At 40.0% G+C, this 27,797-nt stretch overlaps 1 protein-coding gene across 1 annotated transcript in view; it reads right to left on the bottom strand.

Moving 5' to 3' along the window:
- The window catches only part of LOC126470055 (copper chaperone for superoxide dismutase), a 97,841-nt gene extending 95,001 nt beyond the window's left edge, over nt 1-2,840 (bottom strand). The window contains exon 1 of the mRNA XM_050097560.1: nt 2,705-2,840. Within this exon, the coding sequence (XP_049953517.1) occupies nt 2,705-2,719 (15 nt within the window). The 5' untranslated portion in view covers nt 2,720-2,840. The remainder of the gene's footprint in view (nt 1-2,704) is intronic.
- Nucleotides 2,841-27,797: the final 24,957 nt, after the last annotated feature.

Raw genomic sequence — 27,797 nt, 5'->3', positions numbered from 1 at the left:
GTGTTTAGCTTGCATGTTTGCATATGATGGTTTTGCTAGAATTTATAAAAAGATTATTTTCAATGAAGTAATGGTTTCTACGTAGTTTTCATATTTAGAATAGCTTACATTTGTAAGTTGTCTGTTGAAATACTACAAATAACAAATGAAGTGGCATCAGTATACATGACAGCATATCTACCTACTTTCACATAAAATGGCAAGTAGTGGGACAAGCACTGATCCTTAAGACACACCACATTTAACGAATTTAAGTCCGGAAGTTCCATCAGCATACATTCCAGTTTACTTATCTAACCCAAGTCTAAGTTCACTGAGAGCAACATGGGCAGCATTTAAGGCATTAACAGCCCCCACCCCCCAAATCATTTTTGGGGGTGTGGGGCAGCGGAGGGAGGGAGGGATGGATGGATGACCACTAAACAACACTGTGTTGCCTGTGCCACTACGCTGTAGCTATATTTTTCACCAAATTTATGTTAATATACAACAAAAACAGGAGTTTAAAGAAAACCATCATGCAACACCAAACTGATGTTTATTTTTCTGTCATGTTTGTCCTCCTTTCTGATCAAAAGTTGTAACTTGAGTAAATAACAATCTCCTTCCCTTGGAGAGGAAATGTTACAAGATTAACAATATAAAACTAATCAGTGGGTCAAATGCCTCTCAAAATTACAACAGCAGGCAATAACATAGATAAGCTATATGAAGCTGTTTATTTTAATTAATTGTGGCAATGAATATTCAAGTGGGTACTAACCATTAACCAAATATATTTGTATATGATGATTCTATGTTCCCGTAACAAATGCCTACAACATGTTACTGAACTATGTTTCACAAGATGTGAAACATCAGTCCTTTTATGAAAGAAGATACGCTAAATGAATAATGTGATACACAAAGGCTGGTATCTCTCATGGACAATAGCACTGTATTACCACAAACACATTTAAAAATCTGTCGTTACTGGAGTTACAATAAATTACTATTGCCCTTTCACCAGACAGATGCAGGAGGGGTGTATACATTGTTCTACTTCTTTGTTCCTGTAGAACAAAACCAACTTGTCTCTTGACAGATTCCACTCAATTTTATGTACCCAGCACCCTCGAGACACCTACGGAGTTTGTCAAGAAGAATTTCAAAACTACACTATACAAACATCCCTTCAAATATTAAATATCTTAATCCTGTAAAAGGTGAAACAGAAAATTAAATTTCCAGCTATTCGTGCATTGCTGCACATACCCTAGCTCAACACGAAAAAATCATTTAATTAACTGCAAGCCTGTAAGAAAAACTGTTGTAATGCACAGACCAAGACAACAATAATGATGATGATAAGGCTGGCTGAAGATTAGAAGAATCGGCTGTTACTTTGTGTATGATAAGGGTTACATTCCATTTTTGTTCTATTAGAATGACATATTCAAGACAGCAAGACTAGAAGGTTAAAGTGATGTGCACAATTTTTTTCTCAATGGGAAGTTTAAATCTGTTCACAGTAGAAACCAAGATAAAATAAAAATAATTATTCATCTACAGTTCTTTCAATAGCTAATTTTATCAGTCAATGTCACAGTTTAGTATTTAAGGACTATCATTGTCATGTCAACACAAAGTACACAATCATGAATGTTGCCACTTTCTTGAATATACTGTATAATATTCAAGACAGCAGCAACATTCAGAAGGAGATACCTCTTTGGTCACATCACAAAGAAAGTACCTCAGTACTCAGCTGCAACTCTGAAGACTGAGTTGAACTTATAAATGTACAATGCCTAATAAAATAAGCAATTACAGATACAGTACACACAGTGTAACATTTTTTTAAATTTTACAATGTCTTTTTTACAAGTAAAATCACTATAGGTACTACAAAGAAAAAGAAACAAAAGTGTTTAACAGAAGGATGAAATAATGAGACTATTTCGTAAATAGCATCTAACGGCGATTTTCTTTAATTGAGTTTTTCTGATAAAGTTCCAAATGACTACGTATTCACAGCCGGCATACAGTCAACTACTGAACGAATTTCATTTCAGTATTACGTAAATCTTTGTTTGTTAAAGGCACGTTTGTGTATCGTCTGTGAATTTTTGATTTTACGCTAACATGTCAAAATGATTTGAAATTTTAGACATGGCTTCAATTAAAGAAAGTGGTACTGAAAATTATATACATGCACACACAGTTGCAGCTGTCTACTTCATAAAATGGCCAAGAACAAAACTCGTTAACAAACAGGAGCTTTCCTTTGGGAAACGCACTTTAGCGATCCTTCAGATCTAACGACATAAATTTCCCCAGAACAGTATGTACTAGGTTGTATAAGGAACTCGTACAATAGGCTGCCGTGAGACGTAATACTAAGCATTATCAGACGGACGTATCGGCTTAATATGTATGGCAGTGTTGCACCCGTGATTCAGCACTTCACGTTTTGCCTGTCAATCGTAATCTATAAAGCTTCCGTGGTTGCCTCCATTTGTACTTGAAATGTGGTTTTCCGATTCTTTATAACACAGATAACAAAAGCACACCCGAAATTTCGGGATGCTTTACAGTTTTAAAATTTTCACCGTCACAACCAGAATTTACAAAAACTGTGATGTCCTGAAGATCTTCGGCAAGCAAACACATACAGGAACGTTGGCAAGGCAAATTACAATATTTTCATCTCAATCTCACTAACCTTAGCTGCTGTCATTTCAAAATTATACACGTACGACTACCAACAGCTTCAAATCTCCGCCGAGTGGGTAACTGGGTATATACACTATACTGTATCATCTGAGCAAGTGAACATCTTTGATGTCATGTATGAAGATAGGGCTACATAGTAGAGATACGCAGTCTGCATCTGAACTGATTCAGAGTGCTAGATTTTCCAACAGAGTGAAAAATCGGGGGACACTGTAAAACTGAACACAAGCTTCTTCGATCCACAACGTATCTCTACTGTCGTCACATTATAGTCCAAGTGCACGCTGCTGCGACAGTACGCCCCCCCCCCCCCCCCCTCATTATCACATTATACTGAATTGTGCCACGTCTGACCAACTTCTCGGCAGGCGGTCCAGATTTTTGGTAGTGGGATTTCCCTGTGGGCCGCACTACCAGTTTTTATTTTAGTAAGTCAAATGAGAAGAAACTAAAACATATCTGACGAAAACATTAATTTATTAGCTAATGAAGCAAATGTTTGTGGGACGTTTGGCTTTGTTTGACTCATTTACTTCGACTGAAAGTGTCTCTACAGCCTAAGAGTTTTACGGATGAACATCTAATTTATGCGTATTCTCATTTGCGTTATGATGGAATTCATTCAACCACATAGCTTTTCACAGAACCTGCTCCCACTTACAAATTCCCTTACTAGAGTTACAAGTGTATGCTGCACCACTATTGATAGAATACTCATAAACAAGGAAAGCCGTGACTACACAGCTAGAAATATCTTCAGTGCTGAATTTAATTACACAAACAGAAACAATGAAAATAGGAAGAACCTTCAGCCATCGAAACATTGAACACTTCAGGAATTTACTAAGGAAGAAAAGATGGGCTGATGATGTTTGGTTTGTGGGATGCTCAACTGTTATATGACATCTCCAAGTCTAATGAATTCCTTACATATTTAGAAAAATATAAATTGATACTTAAAAAAGTCATCAAAGAAGCTAAAGTAATGGCAAATGACTGGTGTATAAATAACTCCAAAAAGAGAATGAAAGCTGTATGGAATATAGTGAAACAAAAAAACTGATAATGTTTCTCCTCAGAATTCCAATATTAAATTGAATTGTAATGACAAAGAAATGAATGGTCCTAAAGAAATAGCAAATATGTTCAATATTTATTTCAACAATAAAAGTGAGTAGTTAGTCTATGACATCAAACCTTGCAATAAGAACTGTCCAGTATGATCTGTAAGAACCAACATAAATCCTACTTCACTCTTTCTCTCTTCAACAACTCAAAAAGAAGTCTTCACAGTTATCAGAACTTTAAAAAGGTACCATTCTCCAGGAATAGATGGCATGCCAGACAGTCTTATTAAAAATGTGGAGATCTCATTGTTGAACCATTAGCTCATCTCTGTAATCATTCCTTTAAAACTGGAATTTTCCCATCATGCCTACAAACAGCTAAGCTCAACCCACTATTGAAAAAAAAGGTATAAATGATTCAGTGCCTAACTACAGTTCCATTGCTCTTCTATCTGTATTCTCAAAAATCAAAGAAAATATTTTTCAAAAGGAGTAGTAGATTTCCTGGAAGAGCACAAAATACTGTCAACAGCACAACATGAGTTTAGAAAAGGCTGACCATCTGATACAGCAATTTTGTAACTGTTAAGTGAAGTGCTTCAGACACTAGATAATGGCAAAAATGTTAGTGGACTATGTCTAGTGCTTTCTAATGCTTTTAATATCATAGACCACACCTAATCTTGTCAACATGGGGATTAGAGGAACATCTAACAACTTTATAAAATCATACCTAAGCAGTCGAAAACAAGTGGTCAAAGTGCAACATAAAAGTTTCAGAAAAAAGAATCAACACTATTCAAACTGTAAAGCCATTAAATATGAAGTGCCACAAGGTTCAGTTCTGGGACCTTTTCTATTTCTGTTACATGTGAATGGCCTAAACAAATTCTGTGAGAACACCATCCAGTTTGCTGATGATACAACTGTACTAGGGAGTGGGAAAGAAATGGAAATGTTTCAGAAGTCTACAACAGAGACACTGACCAATATTGAAAATTGGTTCAGTTATAACAATTTGCTTGCCATGAAAGCAAGGCAAGGGCACTAAATTTCTATAATGTGTTAAAACTGTTTAGATTCAGAGATCTACAAGGATCTTCAGAGTGTAGACAATATTAAGTTCTTGGGTGTATGGCTCATAGATAATCTTAAATGGGGGACACATATTGAGAAAGTCTGTAAGAATTTAAGCACTACATGCTACTTAATGGGAATATTAGAAGGATGCTGCAACAAACATTGTCCAAAAACTGTATATCATGCCTATATGTACTCACTACTGAAATATGGAACTATTTACTGGGGCAACTCTTCTCTTAGCGAAATGATCTTTTGCCCACAAAAAAGAATTATAAGAAACTGGAAGGTGTAAAATGTAACAAAATGTTTAGACCACTCTTTAAAAAGCTAGAAATACTCCCACTTCCATGTATATATGTGAATGAGAGAACTGATTTTGTGAAAAAATATTCGACGGAAAATCCCACACTCCTCCAAAATAAATTAAAATATCCACTTAAATAACACTAGGTAATAATAAAACTTTTGTTTAGAGCCCACCGACATCACCTTAAATGAACAAGGAACACAGTGTTATGAGAATGTTCTTTATAACAATCTGCCCCAGAAATCAAATCAATAAATGGCATGGTAAATTTCAAGTCCGCTGCTAAGGCATATTTGACCCATCACTGTTTCTGTTGCCTCCATGAGCTCCTTCAGGTAGTACACTAAAGATTTGTGTCTTTGCCTTAGTGATGTATCATATAAGTGTTAGCAGAACCTTCATGATTTATCATGTAAATGTTACTGTAATACAAATATTAACTTGCGAGTATAGTACGTGCTCTTCTGCTTTATAATATCTTCTCTATATTTTTGTACAATATTTGCTTTGTATATTGTAACTTAATGATCATTTAACGTAGAAATAGTGAAATTAATTTGAATTTAAGTTATTTAAATTATATTTTGTTATACAATTGACTTGTCCTACTTCAGAATGTACTACTTGTTTACTATATGATTACCAGGACCAATAAAACTCTGCTCATCACTACTCTCCTCTACACACATAAAAGTTTCCAAATAATGAAATCATGAAGCATCTTTGTAAAATATAGGACATTCCTTCTTGTTCAAATACACTCCTGGAAATTGAAATAAGAACACCGTGAATTCATTGTCCCAGGAAGGGGAAACTTTATTGACACATTCCTGGGGTCAGATACATCACATGATCACACTGACAGACCCACAGGCACGTAGACACAGGCAACAGAGCATGCACAATGTCGGCACTAGTACAGTGTATATCCACCTTTCGCAGCAATGCAGGCTGCTATTCTCCCATGGAGACGATCGTAGAGATGCTGGATGTAGTCCTGTGGAACGGCTTGCCATGCCATTTCCACCTGGCGCCTCAGTTGGACCAGTGTTCGTGCTGGACGTGCAGACCGCATGAGACGACGTTTCATCCAGTCCCAAACATGCTCAATGGGGGACAGATCCGGAGATCTTGCTGGCCAGGGTAGTTGACTTACACCTTCTAGAGCACGTTGGGTGGCACGGGATACATGCGGACGTGCATTGTCCTGTTGGAACAGCAAGTTCCCTTGCCGGTCTAGGAATGGTAGAACGATGGGTTCGATGACGGTTTGGATGTACCGTGCACTATTCAGTGTCCCCTCGACGATCACCAGTGGTGTACGGCCAGTGTAGGAGATCGCTCCCCACACCATGATGCCGGGTGTTGGCCCTGTGTGCCTCGGTCGTATGCAGTCCTGATTGTGGCACTCACCTGCACAGCGCCAAACACGCATACGGCCATCATTGGCACCAAGGCAGAAGCGACTCTCATCGCTGAAGACGACACGTCTCCATTCGTCCCTCCATTCACGCCTGTCGCGACACCACTGGAGGCAGGCTGCACGATGTTGGGGCGTGAGCGGAAGACGGCCTAACGGTGTGCGGCACCGTAGCCCAGCTTCATGGAGACGGTTGCGAATGGTCCTCGCCGATACCCCAGGAGCAACAGTGTCCCTAATTTGCTGGGAAGTGGCGGTGCGGTCCCCTACGGCACTGCGTAGGATCCTACGGTCTTGGCGTGCATTCGTGCGTCGCTGCGGTCCGGTCCCAGGTCGACGGGCACGTGCACCTTCCGCCGACCACTGGCGACAACATCGATGTACTGTGGAGACCTCACGCCCCACGTGTTGAGCAATTCGGCGGTGCGTCCACCCGGCCTCCCGCACGCCCACTATACGCCCTCGCTCAAAGTCCGTCAACTGCACATACGGTTCACGTCCACGCTGTCGCGGCATGCTACCAGTGTTAAAGACTGCGATGGAGCTCCGTATGCCACGGCAAACTGGCTGACACTGACGGCGGCAGTGCACAAATGCTGCGCAGCTAGCGCCATTCGACGGCCAACACCGCGGTTCCTGGTGTGTCCGCTGTGCCGTGCGTGTGATCATTGCTTGTACAGCCCTCTCGCAGTGTCCGGAGCAAGTATGGTGGGTCTGACACACTGGTGTCAATGTGTTCTTTTTTCCATTTCCAGGAGTGTATGTTTTGTATAACTCACCCAAAACTACCTCGTTAATATTCTGCTGTAACTGTACATCACATTGTATTTCACAGCATTCCATTTGCACATGCATCGGTAGTGAAGTCATGTCTTAAGAGAATGGGTTAGCAAACCCAGAAAAAGGCAGACCGTGTTTCTTAAAATCTTGAAATCGGTCTTCGAATTCGAATTTCAAGTCTAATATTAAAGAAGCATTGCCACCTCTGCGACATCCGATTGCTTTGGCAGTGTAGGAAAATGAGTCAATTTTTTTGTTTGTAACTGTTGTTCCCAAAGTCCAAGTCTAATTTAGAATGTGGGAATAACACCATAAATTATTGTAATCAGTTGATCTTTTCCTTATTGTCGAGTATTAATTCAGTATAGACTGCATGCATGAGTGTTACATGTTAATGAAAGTGCCTATTTTTATTAAGAACAAAAAATAACAGAAATATATGCTCTCATGTGTGTTTATGTACTCTTGCTTTCAACGGAGTAAGTCGCAATTTTACATGAATTCGAAAGAATCTCTTCCTAAATAAGTTGTAGTGTATGTCACTGAAGCATTGAGATTTTATATTTACGCCTCTTGATAATTTGCTAATACATCAAACGTAAACACATGATAACTATTTCGTTACTGAAGGGCCAGCTGTACAGTCTCAGGTTAAATCCAGAGATAGTTAACCAAGGAATAGGAGAACCCTGGGTTAACTTGGAGCACGCTTTGTACAACACTGTTTTGTTTCCCAGTTAGTCATTCCCAGAATAGCGTTCCTGCCCATTTAAGTTGACAACAACTGTACAGCACATTGGGTATTTTGGCATATGTCTTTCACACTTTAGTCGTCGTCTACAGAAATTACGTGTCTGACTTGAGCAATAAGCGTTCCAGATTGCAAAATTATTCGATTTTTAAGGCCGGTAGATACTGTATATGAGTTCAAGTGTGTAGTAGAAAACACGAAAACTGCTGTGGTCTCATTCAATGAAAACATTGGCACAAAACATTTAACTAAGTTTGTAGTGTATTTACAAGTGTAACAGATAACAATCCATCAGAAAATTAGTTACAGGATGATGTATTCGTTGTTTGACCAGTAAAAGATCTTTCTAGATTTCCAAATAAAGTATGGGAAAAAATATGCAACAGTTTCCATTCATAAACAACTTCACATAGATCAACAGAGCAACCAAACCAGATGTACGATTTTTTTTCCAAGAAAGAAACACATGAATATTATGCCTAGAAAAGGGAGCAGAGACTAACGATCGGTAACTCCCCATACGTGGAATGTAAGTTCGAATTTGTGTACAATGAAACTTACTGTATGATAAAGTTGTCAAGGGAAGGATGCCACAGTCCAAATAGGGATATAATATAAAAGCAACTGTGGAATGTGGTTTGCTTTGTGAAATATCTGGGCTTTTCAGAGTCTTCAACAAACTGTGACAACACAGACATAATTGAGATTGATTTGGCTGACAATCCTCAGAGATGTTACTGGTGGTCTTGCTGTTGTATTTATGTCTTAGAATGATTAATTCATTACAGCAGCAAGGGGTGTTGTAAAGAAAGTACCATTGCTGAATTATTGAACATGGTACACCTGGAGGTGTGACACCTTCACTGTGGTATTTCTTTTCTACAGTCATCTCAGCTTAAAACTGTCAGCTTTGTTTTCAGAATAAAAATACCTGTTCTCAAATGTGAAAGAATTAGCAGAGTTGCAGATGGTGCTGCTTCAAAAGTAGCAACAAGCAGAGAAGAGAGGAAAAGCTGCACTACGATGTGCATTCAAGTTCTAAGGCCTACGATTTTTTTTCTCTGGACTGGAAAGAGATAGAGACATGCGCATTGTTTTAAAATGAGGCCGCGTTCATTGTCAATACGTCCCAGAGATGGCAGCACCGTACGGCAGATGGAATTTTACCGCCAGCGGCGAGAATGAGAACTGTTTTAAATACTTAAAATGGCGACGTCTTCCTTACTTGAAGAGCACGCAATCATTCGTTTTCTGAATTTGCGTGGTGTGAAACCAATTGAAATTCATCGACAGTTGAAGGAGACATGTGGTGATGGAGTTATGGATGTGTTGAAAGCGCGTTTGTGGGTGCGACACTTTAATGAAGGCAGAACATCATGTGACAACAAACCGAAACAACCTCGGGCTCGCACAAGCTGGTCTGATGACATGATCGAGAAAGTGGAGAGAATTGTTTTGGGGGATCGCCGAATAACTGTTGAACAGATCGCCTCCAGAGTTCGCATTTCTGTGAGTTCTGTGCACACAATCCTGCATGGCGACCTGAAAATGCGAAAAGTGTCATCCAGATGGGTGCCACGAATGCTGACGGACGACCACATGGCTGCCCTGCCCGTGTGGCATGTTGCCAAGCAATGTTGACGTGCAACTACAGCATGAATGGGACTTTCTTTTCGTCAGTTGTGACAATGGATGCCATTTTTCAATCCAGAAACAAAGCGCCAGTTAGCTCAATGGAAGCACACAAATTCACCGCCACCAAAAAAATTTTGGGTAACCGCCAGTGCTGAAAAAATGATGGTGTCCATGTTCATGGACAGCGAGGGCGTAATCCTTACCCATTGCGTTCCAAAGGGCACTACGGTAACAGGTGCATCCTACGAAAATGTTTTGAAGAACAAATTCCTTCCTGCACTGCAACAAAAACGTCCGGGAAGGGCTGCGCATGTGCTGTTTCACCAAGACAACGCACCCGCACATCGAGCTAACGTTATGCAACAGTTTCTTCTTGATAACAACTTTGAAGTGATTCCTCATGCTCCCTACTCACCTGACCTGGCTCCTAGTGACTTTTGGCTTTTTCCAACAATGAAAGACACTCTCCGTGGCCGCACATTCACCAGCCGTGCTGCTATTGCCTCAGCGATTTTCCAGTGGTCAAAACAGACTCCTAAAGAAGCCTTCGCCGCTGCCATGGAATCATGGCGTCAGCGCTGTGAAAAATGTGTACGTCTGCAGGGCGATTACGTCGAGAAGTAACGCCAGTTTCATCGATTTCAGGTGAGTAGTTAATTATAAAAAAAAATCGGAGGCCTTAGAACTTGAATGCACCTCGTACTTATTAAAAAGAGCAAAAAACTGAAAATTAGGATCATTAAATAAAAATTAAAAGAAATGATTTTAGAAGTAAAACATATTAGTCCATATACATTTGTTTATTTTATTTTCATTTACTACAACAGACAACTGAAATAATGAAATAGCTGTCTCTTGTGCATGCTATCCAGTGTCACACACATCCTTTTAATAATCCTGCTGGCTGTTCCCCTGCCAATACCAGTGAAGTCTCCAATGAACAGAACGAAATAACCAGAGGCAAAATATCTGAGTGTCAATAGTAGCTGGTTCATTGATGGAACAGAGCCATTTCGGAAAAAAAGAAAAGAACGACATGAAACAATCTGTGTGACAGTTAAAGAGCAATTTAAAAACATGACTTGTCAGCCGCTCCCTCCAGTGTTATGATTACATAAATTCAATAACTAAAATTTCCTGTTCAGTGAACGAAAAGTACCTATGTTCTTATAACACTGAGATAACATTTCATTTATGACAAATATGGGTGTGGTTTTGTGTATAATACTATTAACTGAGAAACACAACAGCTATATCCCATAGCTTTCTCTTTAAAAAGACTGACTTTCTTCTGAATTTTAATGTGTTAAACTTACCCTGAGTAAGCAAAAATAATTTACGTGTATATGGGAATAATACTAAGTGGTAGACTATTTAATGCTATGACAGATGAAAAGTTCTACATCTACAATGTAGTCCCAATGGGAGATAAGAGTGAACAATATTTTCTGCTACAGATGTGGCTGAGTGAGCTCAGAACATCGGTGTACTATCAAAATTTGTGTTGCAATAAACAATCATTTTAAGTCATCAATTTCAGAAAAGTGGTACTTCACACAAGTGTAATATAAGATGCTTCAATTTTTTACCTTCAGCTAACTATAATCTGAAAGAGAGGACATTGAAAATAACTTGATATTCTAGGAAAGATAAAAACATAGTATTCCAGTCACTCGTTCCATATGCTATAACTATGAAGATTCATTAACTAGATTCCTGTTCTGCTTATAACGTAGCTATATAGCTATTATTTTATGATAATTATAGATGGGCTTATGTGGATTATACTAATAACTGAGAAACAACAGCATTTTTCTGTATCTGAGGAGACACTACCTTCCTCTTTTCTAAACACTAACTTTCCTGTTAATCTTATTGTGTTAAACTTCGCTTGAGTAAGCACAAATAGTTCAGAGGCTTCATTGAATAATGGTAGGTGGAAGATAATGATGTTGCTCTGAAGCATTAATAGGGCTGTAATCATAATATGTTCACTAAAAGGCGAAAGTTGTTCTAACACTGCTGACACTGCTGACAAAAAGAGTCATTCCTAATAGGCAACAGAGTGGAACAATATTTTCTGTTATTGACATAAACTGGAACACCACCGCTTTATCGAAATGTATTGCGACATGAAACACCATAACGTTTTTGTCCAAAACTGAAACAGCTGTTAATACAAATAGTACCCACAACTGCTGTGGTTTTTCGATTTGGTTTGGTTTATAATGACACTGCTAAATAAAACGAAACAGTCCTTTCCACTACTGCAGAAATTGTAACACATGTCAAATAAATGAGACTATTTTGGCGTGAATCGTCATTGTAATGCGCCTAATTTACATAAATAACACAACGGAATTTACGAAGTTCAGAAATCAATTGCATGTTACTACAAATAAACAGTATTATTTAAGAAAGCAGAAAAATAGTATCATCTGTATGGCATAGGCTCCAGTTTCTTAAGTACATGGCTGATACGACGCTGTACACCTTCCTTTGATAACCGAAATCTGGATACACACTGAAGTGCCAAAGAAACTTGTATAGGCAGGAGTATTCAGATACAGAGATATGTAAACAGGTAGAATACGGCACTGCGGTCGGCAACGCCTGTATAAGACTAGTGTCTGGCGCAGTTGTTAGACCGCTTACCGCTGCTACAATGGTTGGTTATCAAGATTTAAACGAGTTTGAACGTGGTGTTACCGTCAGAGCATGAGCAATGGGACACAGCATCTCCGAGGTATCAATGAAGTGGGGATTCTCCCGTACGACCATTTCACGACTGTACCATGAATATCAGGAATCTGGTAAAACATCAAATCTCTGACATCGCTGCGGCTGGAAAAAGATACTGCAAGGACAGGACCAACGACGACTGAAGAGAATCATTCAGCATGACAGAAGTCCAACCCTTCCGCAAATTGCTGCAGATTCAATGCTTGGCCATCAACAAGTGTCAGCATGCGAACCATTCAATGAAGCATCGTCGATATGGGCTTTCGGATGCCAAGGCCCAGCCTTGATGACAGCACAACACAAAGTTTTTCGCCTTGTCTGGGCCTGTCAACACCAACATTACCCTGTTGATGGCTGGAAACATGTTGTCTGGTCGGATGAGTTACATTAAAAATTATACGGAGTGGATGGACATGTACGGGTATGGAGAAAACCTCATGAATCTGTGGACAATGTATGTCAGCAGGGGCTGTTCAAGATGGTGGAGGCTCTGTAATGGTGTAGAGTGTGAGCAGTTGGAGTGATATGGGTCCCCTGATGTGGCTAGATACGACTCTGACAGGTGACGCATACGTAAGAATCCTGTCTGGTCACCTTATGAAACGATATGTGTATAGTGTGTGCGGTGATTGATAGTGAGATATGAGTGAACAGAGTGAACAGTGTGGCGTTACATTATTTATTAAGTTACTTTCAAGTATTGTATACCAGGAGTAAATCTAGTGATTGCCTCTAACTAGAATTCTGTAAATATATGTGTATACAGATTAGCTTATTTTAAATTGATCTAAACTTGTAAATACTTTGACATGTCCTATATCCTTGTAAAAAGTATCTACACATGAATAAAGCTACTACAACTTCTCCTACAACAGCATCCATTCTTGTTCATCGTACAGTTCGACGGACTTAGGCAATTCCAGCAGGAGAATGCGACACCCACATGCCTAGAATTGCTAGAGTGGCTTAAGGAACACTCTTCTGAATTTAAACACTTCCGCAAACACTTCAGCAAACTCCTCAGACATGAACCATTATTGAGCATATCTGGGAAGCCTTGCAACGTGCTGTTCAGAAGATATCTCCACCCCCTCGAACTCTTACGGATTTATGGGCAGCCCTGCAGGATTCATGGTGTCAATTCCCTCCAGCAGTACTTCAGACATAAGTCGAGTCCGTGCCACGTCGTGTTGCGGCACTTCTGTGTGCTCGCGGCGACCCTATACGTTATTAGACAGGTGCACCAATTTCTTTGGCTCTTCAGTCTAAATTCGGAATCGGCATTTTCTCACTTTCTTCTCCTTCCTTATTCTCATGAAAAGTTGAGACAAAATCTTGTCACTGCTGTCTGTAATTGCATGTGTCACTATCCCTGCCATCTTGAAGACTTATTCCCCTGTTAAACTCGCTAGCTGACCAGAAACTGCCTGTTAAGTTATCCCGAGTTTATTCTCCGACTCGGAGTTTTTCCAGGTTTGTACAACGCGTTTCTCTCGCTATTATGGGACTAGAGCTTAAATGACTGATAAATAGAGATTGTACAATCAGCCCCAAGTAGAAAAACAGTTAAAAATAAACATTAATCTTAGAGCTGGCATAATCACCACTAGGGGATATAGCGTCTTTGCAACTGTCAGACGTTAATAATTTTCACAGCAATGAGTGTCGCGAGCGTATATGCGGTCTTAATGTGGTTAGTTATATCGATCAAGAAAACAAAATCAGAAAGTCACTCATTTTCTTCAAAGTCCAGGATACTCTTTGACTTGCTTTCGAATAATGTTTGTATTTCTTGCTTCAAATCAAACACTCTTTTCAACATTTTGGCATGAGTCAGCGACCTCTCTTCTGCATAAAATGTAACATTATCGTGCTTGAATCCAAAGACTTGAGAAATTCTGGGAACTGCTGGTCCTTTCGACTTAATCAAGTCCATTGTTTTGACAATTGCCCCAGTGACATAGTCCATTTTGATGGACCTGGCACATAAATTCTCTTGATGGACAATGCAATGAAAATTTATCATCGATATGTTGCCGAATTTGTGGACCTCATTTTCAATCAACCGAACTATACCTTCGTGTTTCCCACTCATTGCTGGAGAACCATCCATTGTTAGCCCTAATAGGTTGTTAAATTTCAACAAAAACTGTCTCAATGTCAATGTAACTGATTCCAGCAAATCTTGTGACTTTATGGTATTCTTAAATGAATACAGTGCTGCTAATTCTTCTGTTTCATTAAAATGGTATAAATCGACAGTTGGGCGATATCTGCCATATCTGCTGAGTCATCTAACGCTAGAGAATAAAATATGAACTCAGGTGCACGATTTTTTAAATTATCTTCAGTTTGTTTTCTCGTGTCATAGACATGTCTAGCAATAGTTGGACGAGATACGAATATTTTTTGAGTAATCTTCTTTCTTTTCTGGACACACAATTTCAACAATGGTCTCCAAGCATTCATGGAGGATTTCACCATCTGCATATGGCTTTGATTTTTTTTACACTATCATAACTACTGGACAACTTGCTTCTACATAGCATGTTGAGTCTGTGTTTGCTCTTGTAAATATCTGTCGTTAAGTAGAAAGTTTCTTTTTGAAGTCATTCACCTGGTCATGTTGAAACTGTCCTTTGTACTTATCAAACATAATTAGTGTCATAATGGTATTTGATGTTACATATTTTTTGAAACAGAGACAAATTCATTGCATATCAAACATATGTGTTGTTTTAAACTCCACAAAAATGTAGTTCATAGTCCACTTCTCTTGAAAACTCTTCTCCAACTTTCCTCTTCTTTGGTCCAGTGTCTCTAGTAGTTGACACCATTCCAAGTTTTTGTCTTGAACTGAAACAGAGAATATACCATCAGTTGCAAACTGTGACATAAAAGGAAATGGAAAACCTTTTTAAAATTAGCAAATTAATCCCTTTCATATAATGCTTCACTTGACCTAGCAGGTGTACTTCAAAAATTTCGAGCTCCACTTTGGCTCCCTTTGCTATGAATTGTTTCGGAACTGTTTTAAATCTCAAGTCGATAGTATTATTAGTTGCCGAAAATAAGAGAGAGAGACTGATAGATACAGCTGCATTAGGATGGTTTCTTTTCTACCTTTTTAACCTTGGAACCCTTAAAAATCAACAGTAAAACATATTGTTACAATGAAGTACTTTTTATTTTGTAATAATTAATTTGAATTAGGTAATTAGTAAAAAACCAGTGGTAATGTCGGCTGGTATGCTTAGTCACCGTAAATGAATACATGAGATAAAGGTAAGCCAACTACAATTAAAGACAAGCATCACAGATTGACTGAAAAAGATAAAAGCCAGCTTTGCTTACCTGAAATGATAGTAGGTCTATCATGATCGAATGATCACCACATATTCACGTCAAAGAAAGCAAGTTCATGGCAGATAGCATTGCGAGTTTGCAGAAAATGAACTGAGGTCTGTATTGGTTATGTCTCACATTCATCTCACTTGCGCAGTATGTATCCTGCCAGAAGATTTCAGACGTATAATGTTCTGTAATTCATATCCTTGCTGTTTGTTGGTTGCATATCGCCAAAAAGGGCTGTATGTCTCCAGGTTGGCACACAGGCTTTTCAAAAGAAAACCAACACTGTGAACTTTTTCCAATTCGAATATAGGAGGAAATATAATGATAGTTGAGTCAACGAACTGAGATATACCTGTTGTAATTGGGATATGATATGAATGACACTTGATACAATGCTCTTGTGGAAGTTGTACCTGAAACAAAAGTTAAAATTTTCGTTCACATGAAACAACTCTGTGGATCAAAAATTAGCACTCCCCAAGGCCACATGTCATCTGTGGGCCATAGCTTGACCACACCTGGTTTAGACATTGTAATAAGAAACGTTTCCGAAGTTGCACAAATTGTGCTACAGACAGAAGTCTGCACAGATACAAAAAATGATATTCGCATCTGCACCGAATTTGCAAGATCCTTATCTGCATCCACATCGACAAGTTTCATATCTGCACATTCAGGTATTTGAAGGTAGCCATAACAAAAGAAAAACTCACCAGTTTTGTCAGAAAGTCATGTTAGCTTCTGAAGTTGAGTGTGGAAATTGGTTTCTCAGAATGGTGCAGGTCATTATTTATTTGGAGGCCAAATGAAGTGCAGAAGCTCTCCAGAATGCTTACTGCAGCAGCTCAGAGACCATGTGGTGCTGATTTTTCACATCAAGCAACAATCAACAATCCCCTGATGTGTGCCTGCTGATTTCATTGTTCATAGAGAGCGACAATGCTACATGAGATGGAATAGCCTGTTCTAGAATAATAGTCTATTACTACCAGTGTGTGTTAAAAGTTTAGACCAGAAATTAACGTATCATCATTATCTGGTTTCATAATATTTGATTTTGGAGTTAAATGTTCTTCTTAGGAGCAGTAAGAATACTAAAAATATCTTGAGGGAGGCATTTTTAAATGGTTTCAGAAAGCTTATTATATCTTCCAACAATTTTTGGTCAAATGAGCTAATTAAATTGTCTTGACTAATCTTGGACAAAACTGCTAGAACTTCGAACCACTGTGAATTACAATCATGTATTCTCACTCCTTTCATCGACTTCTACAGACAGTTCTGAAGTCAGATCTTTTAAACAGTTTTGTGATTGCTCAAAAAGAATTTATTAATTACTATATATCAGACTTCTTATCATTGGTATATCCTAAAGTCACGTACTCCAGCACTGTATTGATGATATGTGCGGAGCATAAGAGTCTCTTACATTGGTGAAGTGCTGCTACAATGTTTGGACCTCTTCCAATACAAACACTGCATTTTGCACAGTGATGAATAAATTGCATGACCAAAATTTGTTCATGAGTTTCGTTTAATATTTTCTCCTGTTGTTTCAATCTCACTCTTGAAATCTCTGCTACACAACAAAGTTTTCCTTCTTTACTGTTGATATAATGTGCACTCACCGCCATGCAGGCCTCGCATCTCCGTGCCGCTGTTTTTGTAGTCTTCTTGCACTCAGCTGTGCTTGCAACTCAACCACAGCATCCAGCCTCAAGTAGAGGAGAGTTTCTGCATTAAATTTTAAAAAAACAATCTTCATGAACCAGATCAAACCAGTTTTAAAACGTCAATAATTATTTGTATAATATATAAACGTCATGAAATCAGTATTAAAAATAATCATGGTGACCTCACATCAAACCAGTAGTAAAATTTTAATATTTATAGTATTATATACAACCAACATGAAATACAACTTCAAAGAATTCATTCAATGTGACTCCATCAATATGATGTACCACGTATTGTGACATCCAGCGTTTCATGAGAGAAAGATAAACTACAAGCATGTTTGGAAAAATAAATAAATAGTGGCATATGGCCATCATTTGTTATGGTCAGTGCAGCGTCTTCTGCATTTAAGAGGCATAGTGTGAGCTGCCTTATCAGTTGTTGTTTCGATATTGAGTGCGTAAGAGTGTATGAAACCATAGTGCAGATCTCAATTAATAACCTTCTGTTAACGTACTATTAATTACACAGAAAGTCCTACTTTACATTGCATAGTTGTTGAATATAATCTTGCATTCAGAGTAACGGCATTCACTCCATCATTGTCCTAATAGTATCCATTTTCTTTATGCTTCAGATGGTTAGAAAATATATAAGGAAGAGAGAGATAACTAAATGGACTGCAGAAGATTTGAAGGAGGTAAAACAGGCTGTTGCTGGGGATTTATCAATTACAAAGGCCAGTGAAAAATTTAAAATGCCTTGTAGCACACTTCAAATCAAGTTAAAGAGTGGAGCCGGCCAGAGTGGCCGAATGGTTCTAGGCTCTTCAGTCTGGAACCGCGCGACCGCTACGGTCGCAGGTTCGAATCCTGCCTCAGGCATGGATGCGTGTGATGTCCTTAGGTTAATTAGGTTTACGTAGTTCTAAGTTCTAGGGGACTGATGACTTTAGATGTTAAGTCCCATAGTGCTCAGAACCAATTGAATTAAAGAGTGGAAATGAATATAAATCGAAGGTAAGCCCTACTTTCTATTACAGAGTTGTAAAATAAAACCATATGGTAATCATTCTTTAAACTAATCATATACATTTTTATGTTTCATGTGGCTACAAAATGGACTGCAGAAGATTTGAAAAAGGCAACAGTCTGTCGTTGGAGGCTTGCTGATTAATGAGGCAACTGAATTTTTTAAAATACCTTGTTGCACACTGCAAATCGGATTAAAGAGTGGAAATGAATCAGAGCCAATCTTTGGAAGGAGATATGCACTTCATGTTGTAAATTGTTCTGACAGGCAACAGATATAAAAAGAATGCAGTGTAACAGTCGAACAGCCCCACACATCACTGTAGCCAATGCTAAGTAAAGCTCTAGCTGTTGAAAACAGTGACGTCACTGGACAGTGGATGACTGGAAACAAGTGATTTGCGGTGGTGAGCACTACTTGTCATCAGTGAAGTATGGAGTAGATGGTGTTATGTTACAGGCTGTTTTTCGTGGTTAGGGTGTGGTCCTCATATTTCACTTTAAAAACGATAACTGCAGAAGGATATGAAAACAGTTTACAATATAGTGCACTGTACACAACATAGGTGTATTTTGGAGATCATGATTCTTATTAATGTGATAATAGACTGTCATAAAGCAGCAACTGTGAGACAATGGTTTGTGGTCAATAATATTCCTGAAATGGACTGCTCTGCCAAGAGTCCCCAACTGAACCCAAATGGAACATCTTCGGGATTTGATAGAATGCTGCCTATGCTTTGGACCTGAGCATCCAACATCACTGGCTTCAGCCATTGAGGGAGAGAGGACTGGCATTCCTCAGTGACATTCAGATGTCTCGTTGGAAGTCTTCCCAGCAGATTTAATGCCGTCATGCTGTGGTTTTTTGCTAGAGGCAGTTTGCTATAAAATATGCCAATTGAAAGTGACAGGCAATGATTCACATGATAATGAAATAATGTCTATCGAAGAGGAGTTTCAATTATTGCCTAAAGTTTACAATGACTCAACGGAAGAACATACCATTGGTTGAAATATATGTCTCACAAACTTTGTGAAAGCACTGCATGTAACTGCATCATCTGTGCATTTACCTCCATGCCAATGCCTTACAGTAGGCATTATCTCACTGCAGGACGCTGCAGCCTAGTGTTGCTACTTTGTAAGACATGTACTTGCATTATTGCACTCATAATTAAGAATGGAAGACAACTTTTTAATGCAAAATTTGTGTGGGTGGAGATGAAAAGCCCACTTTCTGTTCCCCCCTGTTGCCAGAGATTCAACAAACACAACCATGAGACTGAGTTTTCATGGGAAAATCTTGGACCCTGGAGCTTGTATTCCTTGGAAATGTAATAAACAACAACAACAATATAGAAAACTTGTTGATAATGCTTAGTAATCGTATTTTAGTTTGCTGACTTATCATAGTACTGTTTCATGAAAGAAGATTAACTACAGTCGCTTTCTCAGTGTTAGAGATTCAGTCAATTGACCATGATTGTCACCACCCAATACAGTGTGTGTGTGTGTGTGTGTGTGTGTGTGTGTGTGTGTGTGTGTGTGTGCGTGCGTGTGTGCAATTCAATATCCATTTTACTTAATAAGTGTGTATCTCTGAATGTAGCACTGGTTTTACACATAATTTTAATATTAAGCCAGAAATATGTATATGTACATAATTATCTTTGACTTTCAAGTGAAATAATGCACCTTGGCGCCATTTTTACGAATCTTTTAACATCATGCCAGATCTATGTATGTGTTCGTACTCCTACATACTGCAGTAATAATACACTTATTTGACCTTGATGTCACTTTTACTCATTATTTTAATGTCATGCTCTGATTGGGTGATGAGGATGGAGAAGGGGCATGTGGCTGCAAAGCAAAACGAGGCCAGTTCAGAAATCTTGGCTTTTTTAAAAATCTCCTGCCAATTTGTAAAGTTCTCAGCACTCTTATCTCAGGTTTTTTTTTACTTTCCCGCCATTTTTTAAACTTCCCACCATCTGTCATCTTTGATCTTCAACCTTCTCTCCAATTTTTAAATGTTCCACCAACCACATCTTGGGTTTTTAATTTCCCACCACTGTGGCGCTGACTACTGGCAGAAACTTGAAACAAGTGCCAGAGTCCTCACAGATATATTGCTCATATTATTTACTACATTTTGTGACCCAAGGTTAAAGTGCCGACTAGACAAATTCCAGTGTTTCCAGCTGCAAGTAGAAAACCTCAGCACTTACTAAACAAAGAAGGGATCCATCCTCTTGATTACAATGTAGCAGGTATCGTCTCTCTACTCGACTTCCGAAATTTACCAGAGCTGCAAGATTTTTTGGAAAAGGTGAGTCATTATTCAGAGTTCCTCCCACAAGCAGCCCATATCATGCAACTACTGAAACATTTTCAGAAGAACGTTTTCAGTACTGATGGCGGCTGCCAGTGAGCACTTTCAGGGATTTGAAGGATATGCTGCTCTCTACATTACACCATTTTTGATAACACTTCCACTGGTTTAGGTCAACGTGTAGCACTGGTCAAATGTTGGTGCACAGGAACAATGACAGTGCTGAACAACCCACTGTCTATGCTTCACTTTAGCCACTGACCATAAACCGCTGCTAATGCTATTAATGCCACATCCAGTCTTCCAGAACGAACAGCACAATGCCTCTAACATTGGGCACTTTTCCTGAGTTGAACTGAGTACAAGCCAACTGTGTAACATGCAAATTAAATATTCTATCTCGCGTTCCTACACGACCAGACTGGTCTTTTACCAGCAGTAAGTTTTGTGTTTCTACATAGACAAAGAAAGGAACAGCCTTTGGAAAATTTCCCATAAAGGCTGCACATCTCGCTGTGGACATGCGTCGCAACCAAATATTATGACAAATCACGCATGAGTTGCCCACATAAATTTCGACAATCAACAATCAAGAGCTCCAGACCTGGTGCTGCATGTGCCACTGTCTAGCAGCTATCAACGATGTCCACACAACAGACACTGGGGCAGATATATACCAAGCCATCACCCTGGCCATCCTGTGGCCACAGGTTTTACAATTACTTCATTGTCTTCACTGGAGAATTTCATGGATGAAAACCCTAGCAGACGACACACTGACTAGCCAGGCTTAAATACGTACATAGAAACTATTGTGTGCAGGTATTCAGATTCAGCACCACTGCAAACTTTCGTCCCCTTGCCCAGTCCCTACCAACCTTGGAACTACATTCATTTGGGCTTTGTGGAACAATTTCTAGGCTCTAATTGGTTGATAGTCGTGGACGTCTTCTCCAAATACCCATATCTGGTAAACATGACGTCCACTACAACAGAAACGACACTATACATGCTACTCCAGATTCTAGCCATCGAAGGGCTTCCCCGAACTATAGTACTGAACAATGAGTGACAATTCACGGTAAAGGTTTATTAAATTTAAAAAAATATAGTAAAAACTTTTAATACCTAGAGTGCAATTTTCCTATTGCAATAAAAGTTCGATAACTAATTTCGGTTGCTATCTGCAACATATCTACAGATCCGTAACACAAGTAGGAAACACAGCCTAAGAAAATTATGTAGAATCAAGTAGAATACAAAAACACTGTACAACATCTGAGCAAAAATAATGGGGAGCCTATTCTAGATGTAAAAGTGAACATTTGACAAAGCCATTTAACAGTGTAGTATAAAGTTTGTTAATGCTAATCAATAGAATGTAGAGTAATCTGCTGGAGCTGGCGTACAAAACCCCTCACCTGTCAGAAAAAACCAGTGCTGAACTTTGCAGTTCATATTGTGCAATACAAGTAGTAGTATGAGTCAGCTGTGCCCAACGTACACACAGAATGATGATCTTACTTAACTACCTTCATATATCTGGGTGTGTATAAGAGTTTATAAATAACAAAAATGTGTAAGAGGTACATGTGTGTGTATCTAATTTCTCTATAAATACTCCTGCATGCTAATGTAAGCACAAAGTCATCACCATGACTGTGTAGCGGCACCACCATTTAAGATAGGAAAGTCAGATTCAGTCAATATTTCTGAGCGCACAAGTTATAGACAGGCGCGGGCCTGTTGACAGTAAGTTACGCTGACTAGTGGTTGCGAAGTAGAATGAAGGCCACAGGGCCATTGAACCGTTGAAAAGAGTAAACACAGCAGTTTACATGGCGCAGGTTACAGGCAGAAGAGGCCCACTGGTGCAACCTAGATGTTATGAGTACGTGACTCGGAGTGGCGCGTTAGCAAAACAGAGGTGCACAGCTGCATATAAATAGGTGCTGGTTTTGTAACGAGGATAATTCAAGTGTGGCAGCTCTCCTGGATGGCGGGGCATGTCACACCACGGGTTACATTCAGCAGCAGATGGGACTCCAGCGATCCAGTCCACTGCGGGCTGCTGGTTCGACCCTCTGAGGCCAATGCGGGATCCGTAGCCAGTCAGTGGTGGACCACTCGATGGCTCGCTACTGTGGGCAGTCTTGTTGGTTCCCAACAAACGCCAGAGATTTAGCTGTTGGACTGCAGGCACTTGTTGTCACCACTATTTTAACCACGACAGCAAAGAAGGAGGCTGTGGGCTGCCCTGCAGCTCCCAGCGAGCAGTGCTGACGCAATGGGAATGAAGGCTGCTGAGTCTGCTGCCAGTGCATCCTGACGTCGTGAAAACTCCGCAACTGCAGATAGCTGGCATGCTGCAGTACGTTGCACGGGTCACTGAGATAGCCCTTCTGCACCAATCTGTTTTGCATACAGCAAAGTGGCGTCCTCAGCATCGCGGGACCCTATGACCAACACAGAGAGGAAACGGCACTGTAACTGGGAATAATAAAACACTTGAAGATCATGGCTGAGTTTTAATATGGCGCATCCTGACAGTTTCCATCCATGTCCTAAATTCCTCCACTGAACGCCAACATCTACATTTGGCAGTGATGGCTACATTTGGTGTCAGAATAGCGGGCGTCGTCTGTACAGTGCCATGTTCGAGCCCACCGCCTGCATTACAGTCACAGAATGTGGTGATAGTTGGCCAATTTTTCTTTTTGAGTGTTGCACGTTTTCTTTCTTTGCATTGTCAGAGTAAGTGTTAGTGTGTTTGGGATGGTAAGATTTTTTTCTTTCATAACATTTAATCACTTTTGTACTGGGTTGAGTATGATGTTTTATTTATCTCCTCCTAAAACGTAAGATGAGATACTGAGCTGTAGGAAGTCAGTTTAGTTTCGTAGTTAAATGTTACATTTCTGAGGGATTTTATAGGTTGAAATGGGACTAACTGGGAACGAAAGCAACACAGTGGCAAAGTCAAGGACGCAAGGTGTGTCGGAACCAGAAGCGGTACGGACTTTGTTGGAAAATGTAGCACAATTAACAGCAGACAGAGCGCAGTTGAGAAGTGAATTAACATATAGGGGATGAACGGGAAACCGCATCTGATCAGTCGCTGTTGCCTAGGGTGCCACAGCAGGAGACTGATCCAGCTGCTGCGAGTTTGATTAGTCCGTTTTTGGGTAAGGCATCTGAGGATGTGCGTTCTTTTGTGGAAGACTTGGAAACTTAAGCTGTGATAAATGGTTGGTCTGATGAATAGTTGTTACATGTAACCAAGATTAGATTAACGAGTGAAGCAAAGACATATCTTAGGTGCTCTCAGGCCTTAAGGAAGGCAGGACAGTTTAAGCAGTTGAAGGAGGGGCTTTTACATAGGTACAAGAAACAGAAAAGCGGTCGGTACTTTAGGGACGGGTTGAGTACTATGACTAAGAGACAGGGGGAGACGGTTGAGAAATTTGCGGACAGAATGAGAGAGATTAACGAGTATACTTACAAGTTGGGTCAGAGCGATGAAGCACATGGTGTTCTGTTGCAGGAGGCCGAGCAAAGGGCACTTGATGTATTTTTGAGGGGGTTACCGGCGCATATGGTGCGGAAAGTGCATGAAGGGACTCCGAAAGATTTGTATTCAGCTAGCAATCCAATGTGATGAAATAGCCGTGGTAGACAAACAGTGTTTACAGTGGGCATAAAATGTTATGAGTGTGGTCGTACGGGACATGTGCAGAGGCAATGCACCCAGTCACCGAGGAATAGAAGAAGGGGTTGAAATCAGCAGCGTAGAGGATGGAGAAGTGGTGTTAGTAGAGGTGGACAATCGTTAAACGGCAGAGCGGGCCCAAGACCAACCTAAGGGACCTCCCATTTAATTTCAGTGCTGCAAATATGTATGCAGAGGTGGAATGTTCTGTGGTAGGATCCATAGGAACTAAAAAGTTTAAGATTTTGATGGACACAGGGGCGCAAGTGTCAGTGGATACTAAAAGAGTAATGGGACGAAAGAAGTTTGACCCAGCACGAAATAGGTTGCGTGGAGTGGGGTCACACCTTTCGGGTCAATGCCGATTGACTTTCGCATGGGGAAAGTCCAGTTTGATGCATGATTGGTGGTAGTATCATGGGTAAGCAAAGGCTACGACATGATCCTAAGAGTACATTTCTTGCATCTACATCAAACCAAAATTGACCTTGGACAACGAACTGCGGAACTTGATGGAATGTTATTTCAGATATGGGAAACCGTTGTCGATGCAGAGCTGTTGCGAGGGGCGTTCATCATAATGAACAAACCATTTGTGACAGGTACATTAGCATTAAGGCTTAATTCGCATGAGTGTGTGTCTAGTGGCACCAGGAAGTCGCTTTGGGTAAGTGTAGAGTCAAATCTACCTGTGGGTATGGTATGTGTTATTGAACCATTGGAGGATAATGAAGTTTTGGATCCATTAGGTTGTTTTGTGAAACGTAGTATTGTAAACGTAAAAGAGATAAACGGCGGGCGAGTAGTCCCTGTGAGTGTGGATAATTTTAGCGCTGCAGACGTGAATTTCGGAAAAGGAGTTTTAGTAGCGAATTTGTATGTACCAGATGATGAAGACTGGTGTTCGAGAGGTAGGCATAGCGATCAACCACTAACTGCCAATAGAAATACATTGCATAATAAAGTTAAGCATTTGAAAGGAGGAGAAAAAGAGCATATGGAAGAATTGTTGTGGGAATTTAAAGATTTGTTTTTCCCCTGAGAGCCGTCACCAACAACTCCATTAGTTCAACATAGATTACCAACAGGGAACGAAGCACCAGTTGACCGTAAACCATACAGAATACCAAGGTATTTGCAGCCGATTGTGGAGGATTCCATTGATCAGCAGCTTGCGGACGGTATTATAGAGCAAAGTAATAGTTGCTGAGGAACAGGCATTGTCGTTGTGCCCAAAAATTCTATGAATAGAACTAAGAAATACAGGTTCTGATGTGACAACCGATACCTCAATAATAAGACAGTAACGGACGCATACCCGTTCCAAACATATTGGGGACTTTGGATCACTTAAGAGAGTTCCAGTACTTTTCTACGATGGATTTGAAAAGTGGTTACCATCAGTTGGAGGTGGCTCCAGAGGATCGTCCGAGAACTGCTTTCTTTACTCCTGAAGGCCATTACCAGTGCATTAGAATGCCATTCGGTTTGAAAAACGCTCTGGCAAAGTTTCAGAGGTTGCTAGACAGTGTGTTAAGGGGGTTTGAAAGCACGGCAGTGTCTTGTCTATTTGGATGACATTATAGTGTTTTCAAGTAGTATGGAGCAGCATAGACGGCAGTTAAGGGAAGTCCTTATGAGGTTAAGAGCAGCTCGTTTGACGTTGAGCCTGGAAAAGTGTCATTTTGCATTGGAAGAAGTGAAACATTTAGGTCATATCATCAGTAATGACGGAGTGCGAACACATCAAAGGTTGGTACAGGCTGTAAGGGATTTTCGGAAGCGGAAAATAGTTAAGGAAGTGCATCATTCGTCGGAATTTGCAATTTCTATCGAATGATCGTGATGGGTGTTGCAGATTTAGCACAGCCATTGACGTGATTGTTACAGAAGGGTGTGAAATTTGAGTGGACAGAAGAGTGTCAAAAAGCATTTGACAAACTGAAAGATGTGTTAACATCAAGTCCGGTTCTTGTGTTTCCAGATTTTGAAAAGGAATTTATTCTAGCATGTGATGCATCTAATCAAGCATTAGGGTGTGTTCTTAGTTAGGAAATTGATGGGAAAGAACATCCTGTAGCCAATGTGTCTAGGAAGTCGAATGCAGCAGAGAGGGATTACTCAACAACAGAGAGGGAGATGCTTAGCGTAATCTATGAAATCACATATTTTAAATGTTATTTGTGTGGGAGAAGATTTCGGGTAGTGGCAGATCATGCTGCGTTGAAGTGGTTTTTGGGCTTTGAAGGATCCGTCCACTAGAGTCGCTAGGTAGGCTGTGAGGCTTAGTGAATTCGACTAAGAGGTGATGCACAAGCCTGGGAAGAAGCATGGTAATGAGGATGCACTGAGTAGAAAGGTAGCAAAAGTAGAAGTCGTAGGTTATGACTTAGCAGTATGGCAAGAATTACAGGTCTTGTACGACGGTCTTCTGCGCAGGGAAACGAAGTTAGGGCCAAGGATATTAGTGGCAGTGAAACTGAGAGTTGAGGTTTTAAAAGAAGCACATGATCACGTGTTATCTGGTCATGATGGGAATAGAGCGACGAATAGGAGAGTGGTGGAGAGGTACAGGTGGAGGTGTAGGAAAGCAGATGTGGATCAGTATGTCAAGAACTGTATACCATGTCCGCAAAGAGCAGATATGAGTCGGAAATGGATACAGCTACAACGATTGCTGGAAGTAACATGTCCATTTTCTATGTTGGGAAATGAACTCTTAGAACCTTTCAGTCAAACACCATCGGGGAAAAGATTCGTTGTGACAATAATAAACCATTTTTCGAGGTATGTGGAGATGGTGGCTATGCCAAATCATCAGGCAGCAATGGTCACACAAGCGTTAATAAACAACTGGATTTTGAAGTTTGGTGTACCGGAGACAATAATTACTGACGAAGGGACCAACTTCACGTCGGATTTAATGAAGGAACCGTGTAAATTGTTGAACGTAAAGAAGTTGAGGACGAGCGCGTTGCATCCACAGGCGAACGGAAGGACAGAACGGGTAAACAGAACAATTGGGAAGATGCTGAGTTTTTATGTGGATTCTCATCACCATCAGTGGGACGACTATTTGAAGCATATTGTACGTGCATACAATGCAAAACTCCATACCAATACCGGTTTGTCTCCATTTGAGGTAGTGTACAGGCGAAAAATGCCGTCACCATTTGATTTAGTGAAGC

Source organism: Schistocerca serialis, chromosome 3 (genome assembly GCF_023864345.2).
Source record: "Schistocerca serialis cubense isolate TAMUIC-IGC-003099 chromosome 3, iqSchSeri2.2, whole genome shotgun sequence".
Taxonomy (NCBI): Eukaryota; Metazoa; Arthropoda; class Insecta; order Orthoptera; family Acrididae; genus Schistocerca; species Schistocerca serialis.
This window is presented reverse-complemented; position numbering and strand designations above follow the sequence as displayed.